The sequence below is a fragment of the Coturnix japonica genome, chromosome Z (genome assembly GCF_054131305.1).
Source record: "Coturnix japonica strain WE chromosome Z, WE-NBRP24, whole genome shotgun sequence".
NCBI classification, from domain to species: domain Eukaryota; kingdom Metazoa; phylum Chordata; class Aves; order Galliformes; family Phasianidae; genus Coturnix; species Coturnix japonica.
In genome coordinates this window covers 1,889,822-1,903,745 of record NC_140702.1, presented here as the reverse complement: position 1 = coordinate 1,903,745, position 13,924 = coordinate 1,889,822, and the positions used below count along the sequence as shown (strand labels likewise).

Sequence of the window (13,924 nt, the reverse complement as noted above, 5' to 3'; positions counted from 1 at the left end):
TTGAGCATGAGAGTGACTTTATTCAATAAAAGACAGGAGGGCTTGAGAGGTCAAGGGTGAAGATGGGACTCCTCTTGTCAAGATGTGAGTGGCTCAGAGCTGGTGCTGCTGCCTGGTGCCTGGGACTTGCAGCCTGACTCTAAGTCCCCATCTAAGATGCTCAGCTTCACCTCACTGATGCTGCCCTGCTCCTGCATGGTGGTGCTGCTGTTGGGGCACTCGAGCTGTGCTTGGGATGGGCAGCACTGCAAAGGCGCTGGGTCACAATCCAGGCAGGTGACTGTGGTGTCTGGCAGGCTCAGGTCAGGAGCTTCAGCAGAGCCAGGAGATATGAGAGCATGAACGTGGATGAGCCCCTTGTGTCCATCACTGTTACCATGTGGAAGGCTGTCATCCGAATTGCAGCGATTCGTGCTTAATAAGAACTCTCCATTGATGGAAACACACTGCACATCACTACTTGGTTTGGATCTCTGGGGTTGACAAGGGCTCGAATCAACTAGGCAGGCATAGAAACACAAGGGTTAGTGTCAAACGTTTGCAAGTTGAATCATGAAAGAGGTTGTTGATATTTGGTAATAGAATGGTGGCAGGAAGAAGCAAATAGGCTTCTAGTAACAGAGCCACTGTCTTGAAAGTGATCCTCGTGCAGGTCCAGCTCTTCTGTTGTTTCACTGGAATCTGCTTCTTTGGGTCTACCTAGTGACCAGCAGCACTTGAGCTGATACTGATATCACTGAAAAGAACTGGAGACAATTGTTCTATTCCTAAGAGCTTCAAGGTGCCTAGAACCACAAATAGAAACCAGAAGTATTTCATCATTTCACCAAAAGGAAGGTCAAAAACCTGAGCTATGAAGAGCAGTTACAGAACCTATGTATAAGATCACACCAGGCATAGTTTGTTCCAACAACAGTTATGGCACATAGACAATTTCCTTCAGAATTCCCAAAATGAAATGATGTGGAGCATTACAGGGAAAGAAACACTGCACACAGACACTATGACCATGATTAGACTCAAGCAGCAGCCTTAAAACAAGTCAGAGTTTTAGATTCCAGGATATTTGAGGGTCTATAATGTGTGAAATTTAGTTACACAACAGTGCCGAGGTGCCTGCGTTTCAAGCAACATTCAGATCACGGTCATGTAAAATAAAAACAAATTCAGTGCAGAAATAGCAAGCCTGTACCTTAATACCCATGAGATTATCCATGTTATACTGCATTCTGATTAAGTTCTAAAACTTGCTCATCCCAGTTCACTTCAACAAGTTCCACCAGTTCAAGCAACGCAGTTCTGAGATCCTGTGTATGTTAGGCAGATAGAATTGAGCAGTGCAGAAATAATCTCTGACAGCTTTAAGAGCTCCGTTCTGCTTACAAACTCTCAGTCCAAAACTATTCTCAGTTTTAAGGAAATGAACACCTGAAGCAGTTGGATCATCTGCCATTTGCCGCATTCTGCTTCTTGGCATCATGATTAGCACAAAGGGTTTTCTGCTGTCCTGCAGAGATGGACAAAGTCCTGCTTACAAATGGACCAAGTTTCAGTCTACAGCAGAGTTTGTACCAGGCTAAAAAGCCACGTCATTCAATTCATGTGCTCAGGTTGTTATGCACTCAGAAAGGAAACAGAACTAACTGTTGAATTCTGAAGGCAATCTGTGGGGTCCTACATTACCTCCTGATTCTGGAAGAGGAAATTCTAATAGCAAATGCAGAACTTTGCTCTTCATAGACATGAGAAGGGCTGGCATTTAGTAACATTCATTTCTGGGAAATCAAATGATGTGTCTCTATTTTTACTACAGATAGTACAGGGAGTAGCCAGTGGAAGAACCAGATACAAAAAATCCAGCCCACTGGCAAGAAAATACTTCTCCTTAAATTCTGTATGCTATCATGGTATAGAATCAGGCTACAGTGCCACATAGGCCAACCAAGAGTAGAACCAAATCCACAAAATACTGGTAGACAAAGCAGCAAAAACAGGGACAATATTCAGCAGACAGGCCTTTCTACCCACAGCTCAGCATGTTCTGCCATCCGAAAAGCAAGGCCTCTTGTCAAGCTCAGCTATTTCCCTTCTCAGTGTATTCTAGCACCACTGATACCCACTGGTATCCTCCTGTAGAGTGCCATCATATTGTCATCATCCAAAGGGAAAACCCACACAGCAGAGCATACAGCAGTACACCCATGCTCCAAATATCCGCCTGAAAAACAAAAAGACAAGCTTACAAACCTGAAGCACCTCAAATGGCTTCCTGACAGACTGGATTGTCTGCCCTTGCCAAAGCCCACATATAGCCCATGAAAAGCTGGCTCTATCCCTCAGGAAAAAAAAACTTATCGTCCTAGAGAAAGCATATAACCCTCATTAAATTGCCCTTCCAATCAGCTTAGAGCACTACTAAAACCAGCATCTTCACCTTAGCTCATCACACTGCTGCAGTTCCTTTTACAAGGATTTCACTGGCAAAAATTAAATCAAAGCCATCACAAGGGATTTAGCACAGTTACGTGTTACTGGCTACGAGAGCTGTCAGCACAGTCACCTGTCAGGCTTTGCTGCTGTTCTCTTTATGTAGAGGCACAACAAGGTTCAGACACCTCACAGTGCAATTCTCACTTGGACTGTAAAGAAAAAGGAGGCTTGAAAAGCAGTGTGTGGAAAACAAAGAAACAAGAATTAGAACAACAGTGGGGCCATGGCACTTGTAGGAATTGCTCCGCCTTTAACAGCAGAGCGATTCAAGAAGGATGAGGGCATTCCAAACCAGACCAGTTTGGTCAGATTAACAACTGCAAGTAGTGGGTTCCAAAATTCCAGACATGAAATCAAAGCTGGAAAAACTCTTCATATTTTCATCTCTCAATTTTTAGTACATTGAGCATTACAGTGCAAACAAGTCTTCACATACAACTTGGAAGCTAAAGAGAAGTCTGACAAAACAGACTGCACAAAAATGATGGATAATTAACAGAGCAAATTGCTCTTTCAAAAACTTAGTAATAGAAAGAGATCTCTGAAGTTGCTGTTCTGTAGAGCCCCAAAGCAGTCGCTTGAGGCAGTTCAGGATTAGCCAGAGAAAAACCAGCCAGCTGTGTGAACTGAGACCAATTGCACTTTTCTAGTCTGTGGCCACTGACAGCTTCTGAGAGCTACCAAGCAATGCAACCTAGCAGAATTCAGAAGGGAAACCAAGAGAGCCTACCTGAGCTCCACTGCCTTGAAATGCTCTGTGCAGAGGGAAGGGAAAGAGGGGAAAACAAACACCGCTCTACATCCCTCTGAGCCAATAGACGCTTTGCCCTGGATTAGCTCTGGTGCTGCATAAGCTGGGCTTCCACAGCATGTGTTCAGGCGGTAATCAAGGCCTCCCTGGAAGAACACTAAAAAGAGAGAGAAACGTTTGCTTTAACAGAGTTTATGTCTTCTGGTCATAACACTTCAGAAGCCTCAGAGGCTTCTTCTCCTGTGTATATTTTCATTCATCTTTGATTTTGCTTTCATTCAATGTGACCTCACTAAGCAAATATTGTCTAAGACCACGAGTATCCCATAAATGTGCAGATCTCAAGCTGCTCACTTATCTAGTACCCTTGGGATGATGCTTTATCTTCCTCAGCTGATCATCTCTATTGTGCCTGTTGATTGTGCAACAACAGCCTGTTGGTCTCGATTACCTGTGAGAGGCTCTAACTTGGGCCAGGAGAAATCATTTGAGGATAGGTAATTCTCTTGGAATCAGTAAGGCAGTCTTCCCATTCTTTCTTACCAGCACCCATCTTACATGTTAATAAAGGCTTCTGGAAATCAGTTTGAAGATCAAGAAACAATTCAGTTCAAACATATGCAATCACAGGTTCCGTACATTACCTGCAAATGTTATTTTATTCTATCCACAATCTCATCCTACATACAATTCCTTAGAAGGTTCCTTAGGCACACCAACCCCATGCTCCTATTACAGACCCTTGCATAAGACAGGTGATATACCTACAAGATTATCTACAGCTTAGACTACGAAAACAGGGAGTCTAGCTAGTGAAAATAATCTACCTGTGCTTCTGAGCAATCTGTTAACCACTCTCACACAGTTCAGGCCATTCCAAACAAGATGCAATGACATGTCAGCCGCAGAAACAGCTTGATTTTAGGGTGTTTGTTTGGACAAGCCCCAGTTGCAAATTGCAGTCAAACATGCATTACTTGTGGGCACATTGTATTTGATTTAACAGATCCTCTTACCTTTGGCTTTGCACAGAGTCCAAAGTCTCTCAGCTTCAAATTGTCAATCAGCAGATTATCCCGGTGGATGAGAAAGCAGTCAGGAATGATTTCCACCCAAGTGCCCAAGGAAACATCTTTTCTCTTCTCTTCTTTCCTGCTGTGGACAGTGGTTCCCAGTCTACTCAAAGCTCGCTCGCTCTCGCTGTCTCAGAGATCTTCACTGACTGCTGGCAAGTTCCCATCTTCCAATATCCCAGGTGGGAAATACTAGCTGGTATCTGTTGGAAAGGACCTGGGGACTAGGAGGACAAGTGGTGAGAGACCACAGGCTGAATGCAAGCCAGCAGTGTGCTCTGACAGAAAAGAAGTACAACAAGATCATCAGCTGCATTAAAAAGCAGCACAACCAGACCAGGACAAGTCATTCCTGCTTCAACACTCACTGGACCACATCTACAATACTGTATCTGGTTTTTGGCCAGGAAGGATAACAACCTGAAACAAACTCTGTGGATGACATCCATCCTGTGCAGGGGGCTGAAGCTCCCACTCAGAGAAGAGAAGCTGGGGAGAAAGATGTTTGTTCAGGGTGTAGAGGAACCTCATGACAGCTTCTCAATGCCTGCGGGGTGGGGAGAGGGGGTGCGTATGAAGATTGACTGAGGCTCTGGCCAGCAGGTCACAATAGGATAGTGACAGAAAACAGCAGACTACATAGAAGGAAATAGCTTTCCAAGCACTGAACATATTACCCAGAAAGAAGATGCAGTCTCATCCCTCGGGCATGTGCTTTATTTTTCAGTGGGGAAAGGTTCTATAGATATAGGGATTTCATAAGACGCCTTGGAAAATGCACATGTTGTAATGATTTGCTTTACTGAGAGATCCCAGCAGCTTACAAAATGCCAAGCTGTAACCTATTGGTGAGGAAATATTCAAGCCATCCAGTACCTAACCTGTGCTTCAAGTCTTCAGTGACAGAAAATCCATTGGATGGGGCCAGAGGAATGCATCTCACCCCATACCCTCTGTATAGCCACCATTTGTTTAAAGGATCACTCTTCCTTGAGGCACAAAACTAGGGCAGGTTACACAACAGACTGACACCACAAGGGCTTCTCTCTAGATACAAACTGCAGCAAAGAGCATCACAAAAATGTGAAACCAAAACTCAGATCAGATCTGTGTCTCTGCTCCGCTCATTAGGAGCATCATGTTTTACTCCCCTTTCAGAGGAAGACACTTCTTCAAGGATAACAAAATCCAGCTCAGCTACACAACACAGTACCAAATAGCAATAATTATCGAACATTTCCTGTAGGGAAAGAATCCTAAGCACAAGACAATGAAGGATATCTGAGTTTCAGCTGGGACTGAATTATTTTCTTCAGTATCTGATATAATACTACGTTTTCATTCTAGAGAAACAATGGAGATAGCGCAGTGATGCTTACAGCTGCTGCCAGGCAGCGTTGTACAGAGCCACAGTCAATCTCAGCTGAGAGCCCAAGGAAGTGAGAAGGAACAGAACTAGGACAGCTGACTTAAACTGGCCAAAGGATATTCCATACTATATGACATATTGTGGAAGGAGTTTTGAAGGGGGTAGAACTTCATGTCAATCTCTTCCACTACTAGGAGGCTAACTGGACACTGATTGGTAGGTGGTGAGCAATTGCTTTTGCATTCATCATAACTATTATCCTTTTCTCTATCTCAGTACATAATTCTATCTCAACCCATGAGTTCTACTTTGTGTTACTTCTCCCCCCTTCAGTTCTCTCCTGCAATCCACTGGAATGGAGTGGAGTACTGTAACTTTCTCTGCCAACAGAAAAATAAAAACACATTCATTATTATTTATGGAAGACTGACTGCAGTTCAGGCTCACTGGTTTCAGGTCTCTGGACATAACCCTGACTGTGAACAGAAGCAATTGCTGAAACAATCTGTCAAAATAAGACTGGAGCTTCCTCTTCCAAAAGGCGGTCCTTAGAAACAATGCAATCAAACAGCTTCCCTGTAAGATAAGGTTATCTGAAAATGCATTTAGAGAGTATCGGAGAAAGATAAGTAACAATGACAGCACAGAAAGCAGAAACTATTTCTTACCTCTATGACTATAAATATTTCTTTGATGTCTCTCTTACATGATACAATGGGCAAACATGTTGATGACTTCAGTTCTTCATGGCATCAATTTCTGTTTTAGCATGAGGCAAGTCATCCTTAAGAGACCATAAAAGCAAGCGATGAAATCGCTAACTACTGTGACATACCAGGTACCACATCTGACTGCTGTGGAACAGAACAAGCACATATGGGACAGTACACAATTCAACATCAACTCAGCAATGACTGACATCACTCCCATAGAAATTCTGAAACAGAGCTGTGAAAAATGAAAAGTAAAACATTCAGCATTTTCATTGACATTTTGGTAAAGTTGCTGTAATAATGGAATAATGTTGTAATGACATAATGTAATGATGTAATAACTTCCTCCACTTTACAGCCAGAGAATACTGCCCTCTGAACAAGGAGGAACAAGATTTGTGGTGCTCTGTTAAACTTTTTCCAGCTCTACAGCATCTTTCAAAAGGCAATGGGACCAGTAGGCTGCATTCCTATGTACCATCCCACCTGCCCCCGTGATCTTGAGAACTCCACAACTCCAACAGAAGATATTATCATATTTAAATGCCTTTTGGCTTACCCCTAAAGTAACTTTCTCCATGATTTTTATTGCAACATTTTCACCAGTAAGACGATGCCGCCCGAGTTTTACCTTTCCAAAACCACCTATAATTCAAAACACAGATGCTTAAAGTTGAGTGTGAATTCTTCTCTAATATAATACAACAAGTAAAGCAGAGTACCTAGCATTGGGTGTAATGTTTTAATTAGAGGAAGAGGTAATCAGCACCATCAATTTCCAACTGGTTTCAAAAATCCAATTTCAAGTTTATACTAATGAAACCTGACTTAGAGAACTGACAAGAGCTGTCAATCTATTCTCAGATTAATTCTAGAGTGCTGAGACAGACTGTTAGGCGTGCTGTTTCTGTACAAAGATGACACTTACCCGTTCCAACTGTTTCATGGAATTCCTAGTACTTGAGAATTTCCTCGTAGTCACTGACAGACATCCTGAATGTGCAAGAACTGAAGATCCTCCAAGCACGTGCAATGAGGAAGTGCCAGCAGTGTTCACATCCTACTTAGGACATATTCTTAGAGGCAGAAGGGACACTCGTGGCAGATCCAGCAATGCTCATCTTCTCACCAACGTGCATCCCCCTCTCACCCAGCAACAACAAAACACAGTGCATGAAGCTGGCTTCACTTAGGTTAACAATATGGAACATCCCTCAGGGCTTTGTGCCACAGAGCAGTAGCAGGGCTGGACTACAGCTTTAGGAAGCAGTGGAAGCCTTTCCCTGTATGATTACAGTGTCCGTGCACGCACCCCACGGCCAGAGCGTTGCAAGCTGAGCTGCCTTGACGTTTCTTGTACTCATCCCAATCTCTGCGAATGAAGACTCAGAATGCAGTCAAGGCGTTGATTGATCACGAGCGTGCCTTTATTCAATAGGAGAAAGGAGGGAATGAAAGGTCTGGGGTAAAGATGGGACACATCCTCTGCTGTTAAGGGGAGAGTGTCTAAGAGCTCGTGGTGCTGCCTGGTGCCTGGGACTGGAGGCCTGACTCCAAGTCCCCCTCCAAGAGGCTCGGCTGCTCCTCAGTAACGCTGTCCTGGTCCTGCTTGGAGGTGTTGCTGTCGAGGCAGTCAGGCTGCGCTTGGGCTGGGCTGTCCTGGAAAGGCACCAGGCCACAGTCCACGCTTGTAACTGTGGCATCTGGTAGGCTCAGGTCAGGAGCTTCTGGAGGGATAGGATGAATGAGGGCTTCAACAATGATGACATTCTTCTCTGCATAACTGATGTTATATGGAAGGCTTTCATCAGAACTGCAGCATCCTGTGCTTCTCAACAGCTCTTCATTGATGGAATCACTGGATGCATGATCGTAACATGCCCTGCGTCTTGGGGATATACAAGGGCTCGGGTCACCTAGGAAGGAGTAGATGCACAACGGTTAGTGTCGAACGTTCACAAGATGAACCATTAAAGAGGTTCTTGACATTTGGCTATGTAGTGGTGGTGGGCAGAAGCCAATAAGCTTCTAGCAACACTGTCACTGTCTTGAAAGTGATCCTCGTGCAGGCCCAGCTCTTGTGTTGACAAGAGACTCATTTGGGAAAGACAGGGGTCAACCAAAGATGTCAGGCATGGGCTTGAACGCCAGAAGGAAGTACAAGCCCACTGAAAGCATGAATTCTACCTGTGTTGCTGACAAACAGTGTTTTGAAAGCTGGATTCGCACCCTTACCTGCCAGAACCAAGACTTCTACTTCGGAGGGCTCCCTGGCACTGCTCTGCAGTTGGCGTTTGGCCACAGGGGATGGTTTGCCCAGGCAGAAGCAGGAACACCAACTGCAAGCTGCTGACTCTGCCCTCTTACTGGGAGTACTCATTCTGCAGAGAAAACAGAGCATGCTGTCAGTCGTGGTGCAGGGTGAGGGAAGAGCTGCACAGAGCCCTTGCCAATTGTTGCCTGTTCCCGGCATTGCCTGCTTTCTGCTGAAACACAGCTTAGAAACACGCTCTGTTTCAAACAGCAGAGGATGCTTCCGTTCCTACAGCTCAGCCCTCAAGTCGTGTTGGCTAAATACCTCTCAACGATGTCAAGCAAGGACATGGATCCAGAGAATGTCGTTGGTTCCGGCTGCTTTGCTCTCCTGGGGTGGGCCTTCACCAGGGAACGAAGGCGGGTGATGAGTTTGCCCCGTTTCCTTGCCACTGAGCAACAAAACAAAGAAACCAGTTCATTTCAGGCTAGGCTCAGTTGGACGTGGCTGAGTGCAATGCATTCGACAGAGCACGTAACAACAGGAATTACATTCCCAACAAGGACACACAAGAACGGATTTTCCTCATCCCTGGAGGTGCCCAAGGAGCTTAATGCAGTTCTCTTGCTAAGCTTGCTGAACTTGGGCATTTACAACCCCCCTGAAAGCCACATTCTGTCTACATTTTACTAACCCGCGTTGTCAAATGTAAAATACGTACCTGGCATTGGCAAGGAATTGACCAGTGACTCGGGAAGTTTTCCCCTGATGAGTTCCACGCACTCACCAGGGAAAAAACCAACCTGTAATAAGAACAAAAAGACAGGTGGGCATTAGCGCAAGCCCAGAGCCAAAGGGAAGGTCCTCTGACATCGGCACAGGGCAACTGTTTGTGGCAAGAAGCCATCCTGTGCAGGCAGAGCAGCTCCAACTTGAGATTCCCGATTCTGCTGAAGTTGAAATTATAGTCGGAAGCGTGTGCCTACCTCAAAGCCACGCTTGCCTCTCCACCAGGGGCTCATCTCCTTTGGTGGCATATCAACAATGCACACGATGTCTCCAACCTGCAAAAGATGAAACATCAATCCCAGCTTCAGCACAGCTGGCAGGAAAGAACAGCTCAAATAACTGCCTTCTTGTGTGCTGCAGAATATCCTCAAGCTTGACAGCAAACTCCAACCAACCCAGAACAAGTCTAAGCTGCAACAGAACCTTCGAATCTTTATCTCACAAGATATACTAAAGGTGTCTGAGACTATTCCTGCTGTGTTCACAGCTTATGCTACTTTCCCATGCATGACAACAAGGAACGCTTGGAACTGCTTACCTCCAGAGAGAGCTCATCCGGACCCTGGGCGACGTGGCTCTTGATAACATGGGCTGCCGCAATCGCTGGTATGTTAACAGATGAAATAGCACGCACCAGCTGCGGCTCCCGCATGTTATCAGCCTGCAAAACAGAGCACAGGCCGTGGTCAGGAGCTGAGGACAAACCAGGAGGATTTCAAGGTGAGGAGCACATCTGCAGAGAAAGCTGCAGCAAATGCACTCCATCCTTATCAGGAGCACTTCAGAAGGAGCTGCACGTCTCAACAATCGTTTCTCTTCCTGGCGTGCATTGCCAGGCCATGCAAAGATGCATCTCTCTCTACCCAGACTCATCAGCAATGGCACTGGCGCAGACAGCTGGCCAGGCCCTTTTTGGCCCATTCTTTCCTGCAGGAGAGTACATCTGCAGCTCCTTCTAATGGCTCAACACGGAAAAAAGAACAGCCAGAGCTTCATACTGTACCTCCGTCGCCACCACCTCGGGCTCACGGCTGATCCCACTGCACGCGACGCCCATCACAGCAAGTGTGAACAGCTGGAACAGAGCAGAAACACACTTCTGTTTTCTCTATTCACACAGCACAGTATGGACAGACTTCCTCAGAGCTACCCGCGCATACCCTGTGGCAAAACCATGCGGGGGGACAAAACATGGCACGTACCTGGCAGTGAGATCACCTCAAGCTCTCTGCAGCAGTTCCTTGTCGCTTTGCTCAGATCGAATGAGAGCAAAAGCTGCACCGAGGCAGTGGGCGGAGGGCGAGGAGAGGAGAGAGAAAGAGCAGGTCAGTGAGCAGGGCTAAGACATACATGGAATAACACACACAGCACAACCGTCCCATCCACTTGCTGCAAGACATGCTTAGTTTCAGGCTACATGATGCCTGTCCGCCCAGCAACTTTACAATGCTTCCACTACTGAGCAAAGAAGACAATGGAAGAAGCACGGGACAGGTGCCACCTTTACAGATACCCCCTTTGGAACGTGTGTACTGAGGGAAAATTACATCTGATGGTCAAGAGTAAGCAATACGGTGCTGTGAGCTCCGACAGCCAGCAGTTCTCAACACCTCACTGCCCACCCGTCCATCCCATGCTGGTTCAGCTTACCTACAAGCTGCTGCGCACGACGGTGTGAAGAAAAAGGCAATAAAGTCACTAACTAACTAACTAACTAACTAACGGCACTAACTAACTAACGACTCTAACTAAGTAACGACACTAACTAACTAACAACACTAACTAACAACACTAACTAACAACACTAACTAACAATACTAACTAACTAACAACACTAACTAACTAACAATACTAACTAACTAACAACACTAACTAACTAACAACACTAACTAACTAACGACACTAACTAATTAACGACACTAAAAACACAAGAACAACAACGCAACCAACCACTCCGACCACTAGCTCACCCACAAAGGAACACAGAACGCACCGCTCCTCCCCTCATTCCAGACGCTTATGACATCACCAACGGCCAACAGCCTGGTCCACCATGACCCCCCACAAGGCGGGGAGCCAAGACCACGTGGTCACATCTGATTCCAACACGGCACCACAACATTCCAGGACTCAGTGTGGGCTTGGAATTCTATCCTGGTGTGGCAGCGCAATGGGAGGTGTTAGGGCACAGCTGAAGAGCTGACAGACAACGGACGTTTCCAAAGGAGGGTGCCAGATTAACTCTCAGCATTCTCTTGCGGGGCTCTTAGGAATGCTTCAAACCCATTTTCACTGCCTAGCTCATTTCTAGAAAGTCCAGTTGAGAAATGCTCACTTTGTCTGGGGAACGCCTCTATGCACCATGAATTAAAAATAAAATAAAATGGGCACGCGACCCTATGAAACTTACCTCTCTGCTCTTGCTGTCAGCCAGACACCTCAGATGAGCATGACGTGTCCCTGCTCCTGAATGAAGATCCACCCAAGTCTGTGTTCCTCTCTGCTCCATCTCTGGGTCTAAAAGAAACACAGACAGAGATGATTACAAGATCCTTTGTGCAGACGAAAGACAAGGGTGCACACGAATTCTGTTTAGCAACAAATACTACAGTCCCAATGGACTGCGGTGGTAGTACTTGAATCCTCATTTGGGGCTGGAGCTCAACAGGTCACACATCAGAAATAACACAAAGTGCATCTGGAAGACGTGTCTCAAAGCCCAGAAAATCCAACACGGGAGGGAGCTGGACAGTGGACCACAAGTGTCCATTTCCATTGCAGCTCCCTGTAGAGAACAGCACCAATCAGCAGGCGTGAATCAATTCATTCACAAGCTGCACAATGACTCTGTTCTTTACATGATAAAGAAACACACAGAGATTCCTGACCAAAAAGTTGGGAGTTAATAACGACCAAAGAGGTTCCTGTTCCTGCGCCTCATCCTCTCACCCCAACTCCTGGGTGATGCCCACAGGCTTCAAGTGAGCTCTCAAATCCATTGAACTCCAGTCACAGAACTCCATCAAAAAGGATGTCACACATGTGACACTTACATACATTTTGCATCAGAAACAGTGACGCCAGCAGGAGCAGAGAGGTGACTGTCCCCCTGTACCCAGCACTGGTGAGGCTACAACTCAAATTCTGTGTCCAGTTTGTGGCCCCTCACTGCAAAAAAGACACTGAGGCTTTGGAACGTGTTCAAAGAAGGGCAACAAAGCTGGTGAGGGGTCTGGAGCACAATGGGGCCATATGAGGAGTGGCTGCAGGAGATGGGAATGTCCAGCCTGGAGAAGAGGTGGCTCAGGGGAGACCTCATTGCTCTCTATAACTTCCTGAAGGGAGGTTGCAGTGAGCTGGGGGTCGGCCTCTTCTCTCATGTCATTACTGATAGAACTAGAGGGAATGGTTTCAAGCTGCGGCAGGAGAGGTTCAGGCTGGACATTAGGAAATATTACTTCTCAGAAAGGGTGGCCAGGCACTGGAATGGACTGCCCAGGGAGGTGGTGGAGTCACCCACCCTGGGGGTGTTCAAGGAACGTCTGCAGAAATCCCTGCTGAAATCCTGACCTCTGCCACAGGTGGCTGAGTGACACAAAAGCTGTGTCCTTGGTTCCCGGCCTTACCTTCCCATGCCGTTCATCTTGCTCTGCAGCTCCTGCTCTGAATAGTCTTCTTCTATTCCCATGTGATGTACCCTGAAATACATCATTTAGTGAGTCTGAACAAAACATAAGACATTAATTGGAACTGTGAAGAAATGTTTTTTGCACTTTACTTGGAGAACGTTCCATGCTATACCTTCTTTTCTCAATTGTAACACATGATTTTTTATAAAAAGAAACATAGCAAGTCAGCTTTTCAGTGTTTTCACCAAGTGTTGATGAAACTTGGTGAAATACAACTTTAGAAAAAGGTAATTTGAAAATTTAAATATTCTTATCAGAATCTCTGCTATTAGTTACCGTTCCCATGTTCTGATTTGATGATGATTCTCTCAGAGCTGTTTTGTCACTCCCCCCCTCAAATGCACTTCAAGTGCTTTAGGAGCATCACTGGAATTTTGAATAAACTCGATATATTTTAGCAAAGCTGCTACAGATGCATGACTGAAGTACTTTGGAAAAATATAATCTTGACTGAACGCTGAACAGTGTTATTTAATTATAATCCAGGTAATTAAATTAATTAAACCAAGGGAATCACCTCCCAGTCAGTCAGCTCCAACCAGGGAAATCGCTTCCCTGCCAAGCAGATCCAACCAACACAAGCTGCTACATCACTCTAGGGCCCCACTGAGTCTTCCCAAGGGGTCTCCAAAGGCTTCCCTGTTGACTTCTGGGAACCTGGGAACACTCACATGAAAGCCAGTGCCCCCTAATGTGCCCCAGAGGTTTTTCAGGGCCCTGCAATTAGCTCTACAGACATCCAGACATGCCCCAGAGCAAGTATGTGTGCTGTAGGGAGCCCAAGAGACATTCCAGA

At 45.8% G+C, this 13,924-nt stretch overlaps 2 protein-coding genes across 5 annotated transcripts in view; one reads left to right on the top strand and one right to left on the bottom strand.

Annotated features, from left to right (window-relative positions):
* The window catches only part of LOC107307464 (rho GTPase-activating protein 32-like), a 173,932-nt gene that overhangs the window by 17,291 nt on the left and 142,717 nt on the right, over positions 1 to 13,924 (top strand). The gene's annotated exons all lie outside the window — the stretch shown is intronic.
* The window catches only part of LOC146753386 (uncharacterized), a 46,692-nt gene continuing 34,826 nt past the window's right edge, over positions 2,059 to 13,924 (bottom strand). For 2 of the 4 annotated variants that reach the window (XM_085530471.1, XM_085530473.1), the window contains 9 exons: positions 10,443 to 10,514; positions 9,978 to 10,100; positions 9,637 to 9,714; positions 9,372 to 9,453; positions 8,975 to 9,101; positions 8,632 to 8,777; positions 7,325 to 8,312; positions 4,258 to 6,467; positions 2,059 to 3,398 (listed from right to left, as the gene is read on the bottom strand). In XM_085530471.1, coding sequence (XP_085386597.1) covers positions 7,903 to 8,312; positions 8,632 to 8,777; positions 8,975 to 9,101; positions 9,372 to 9,453; positions 9,637 to 9,714; positions 9,978 to 10,100; positions 10,443 to 10,496 — 1,020 coding nt within the window. In that variant the 5' untranslated portion in view covers positions 10,497 to 10,514 and the 3' untranslated portion in view covers positions 2,059 to 3,398; positions 4,258 to 6,467; positions 7,325 to 7,902. Of the gene's footprint in view, positions 3,399 to 4,257; positions 6,468 to 7,324; positions 8,313 to 8,631; positions 8,778 to 8,974; positions 9,102 to 9,371; positions 9,454 to 9,636; positions 9,715 to 9,977; positions 10,101 to 10,442; positions 10,515 to 10,641; positions 10,715 to 11,849; positions 12,174 to 13,924 lie in introns of those variants that run through there. The other 2 variants (XM_085530474.1, XM_085530472.1) reach the window with 2 other exon arrangements.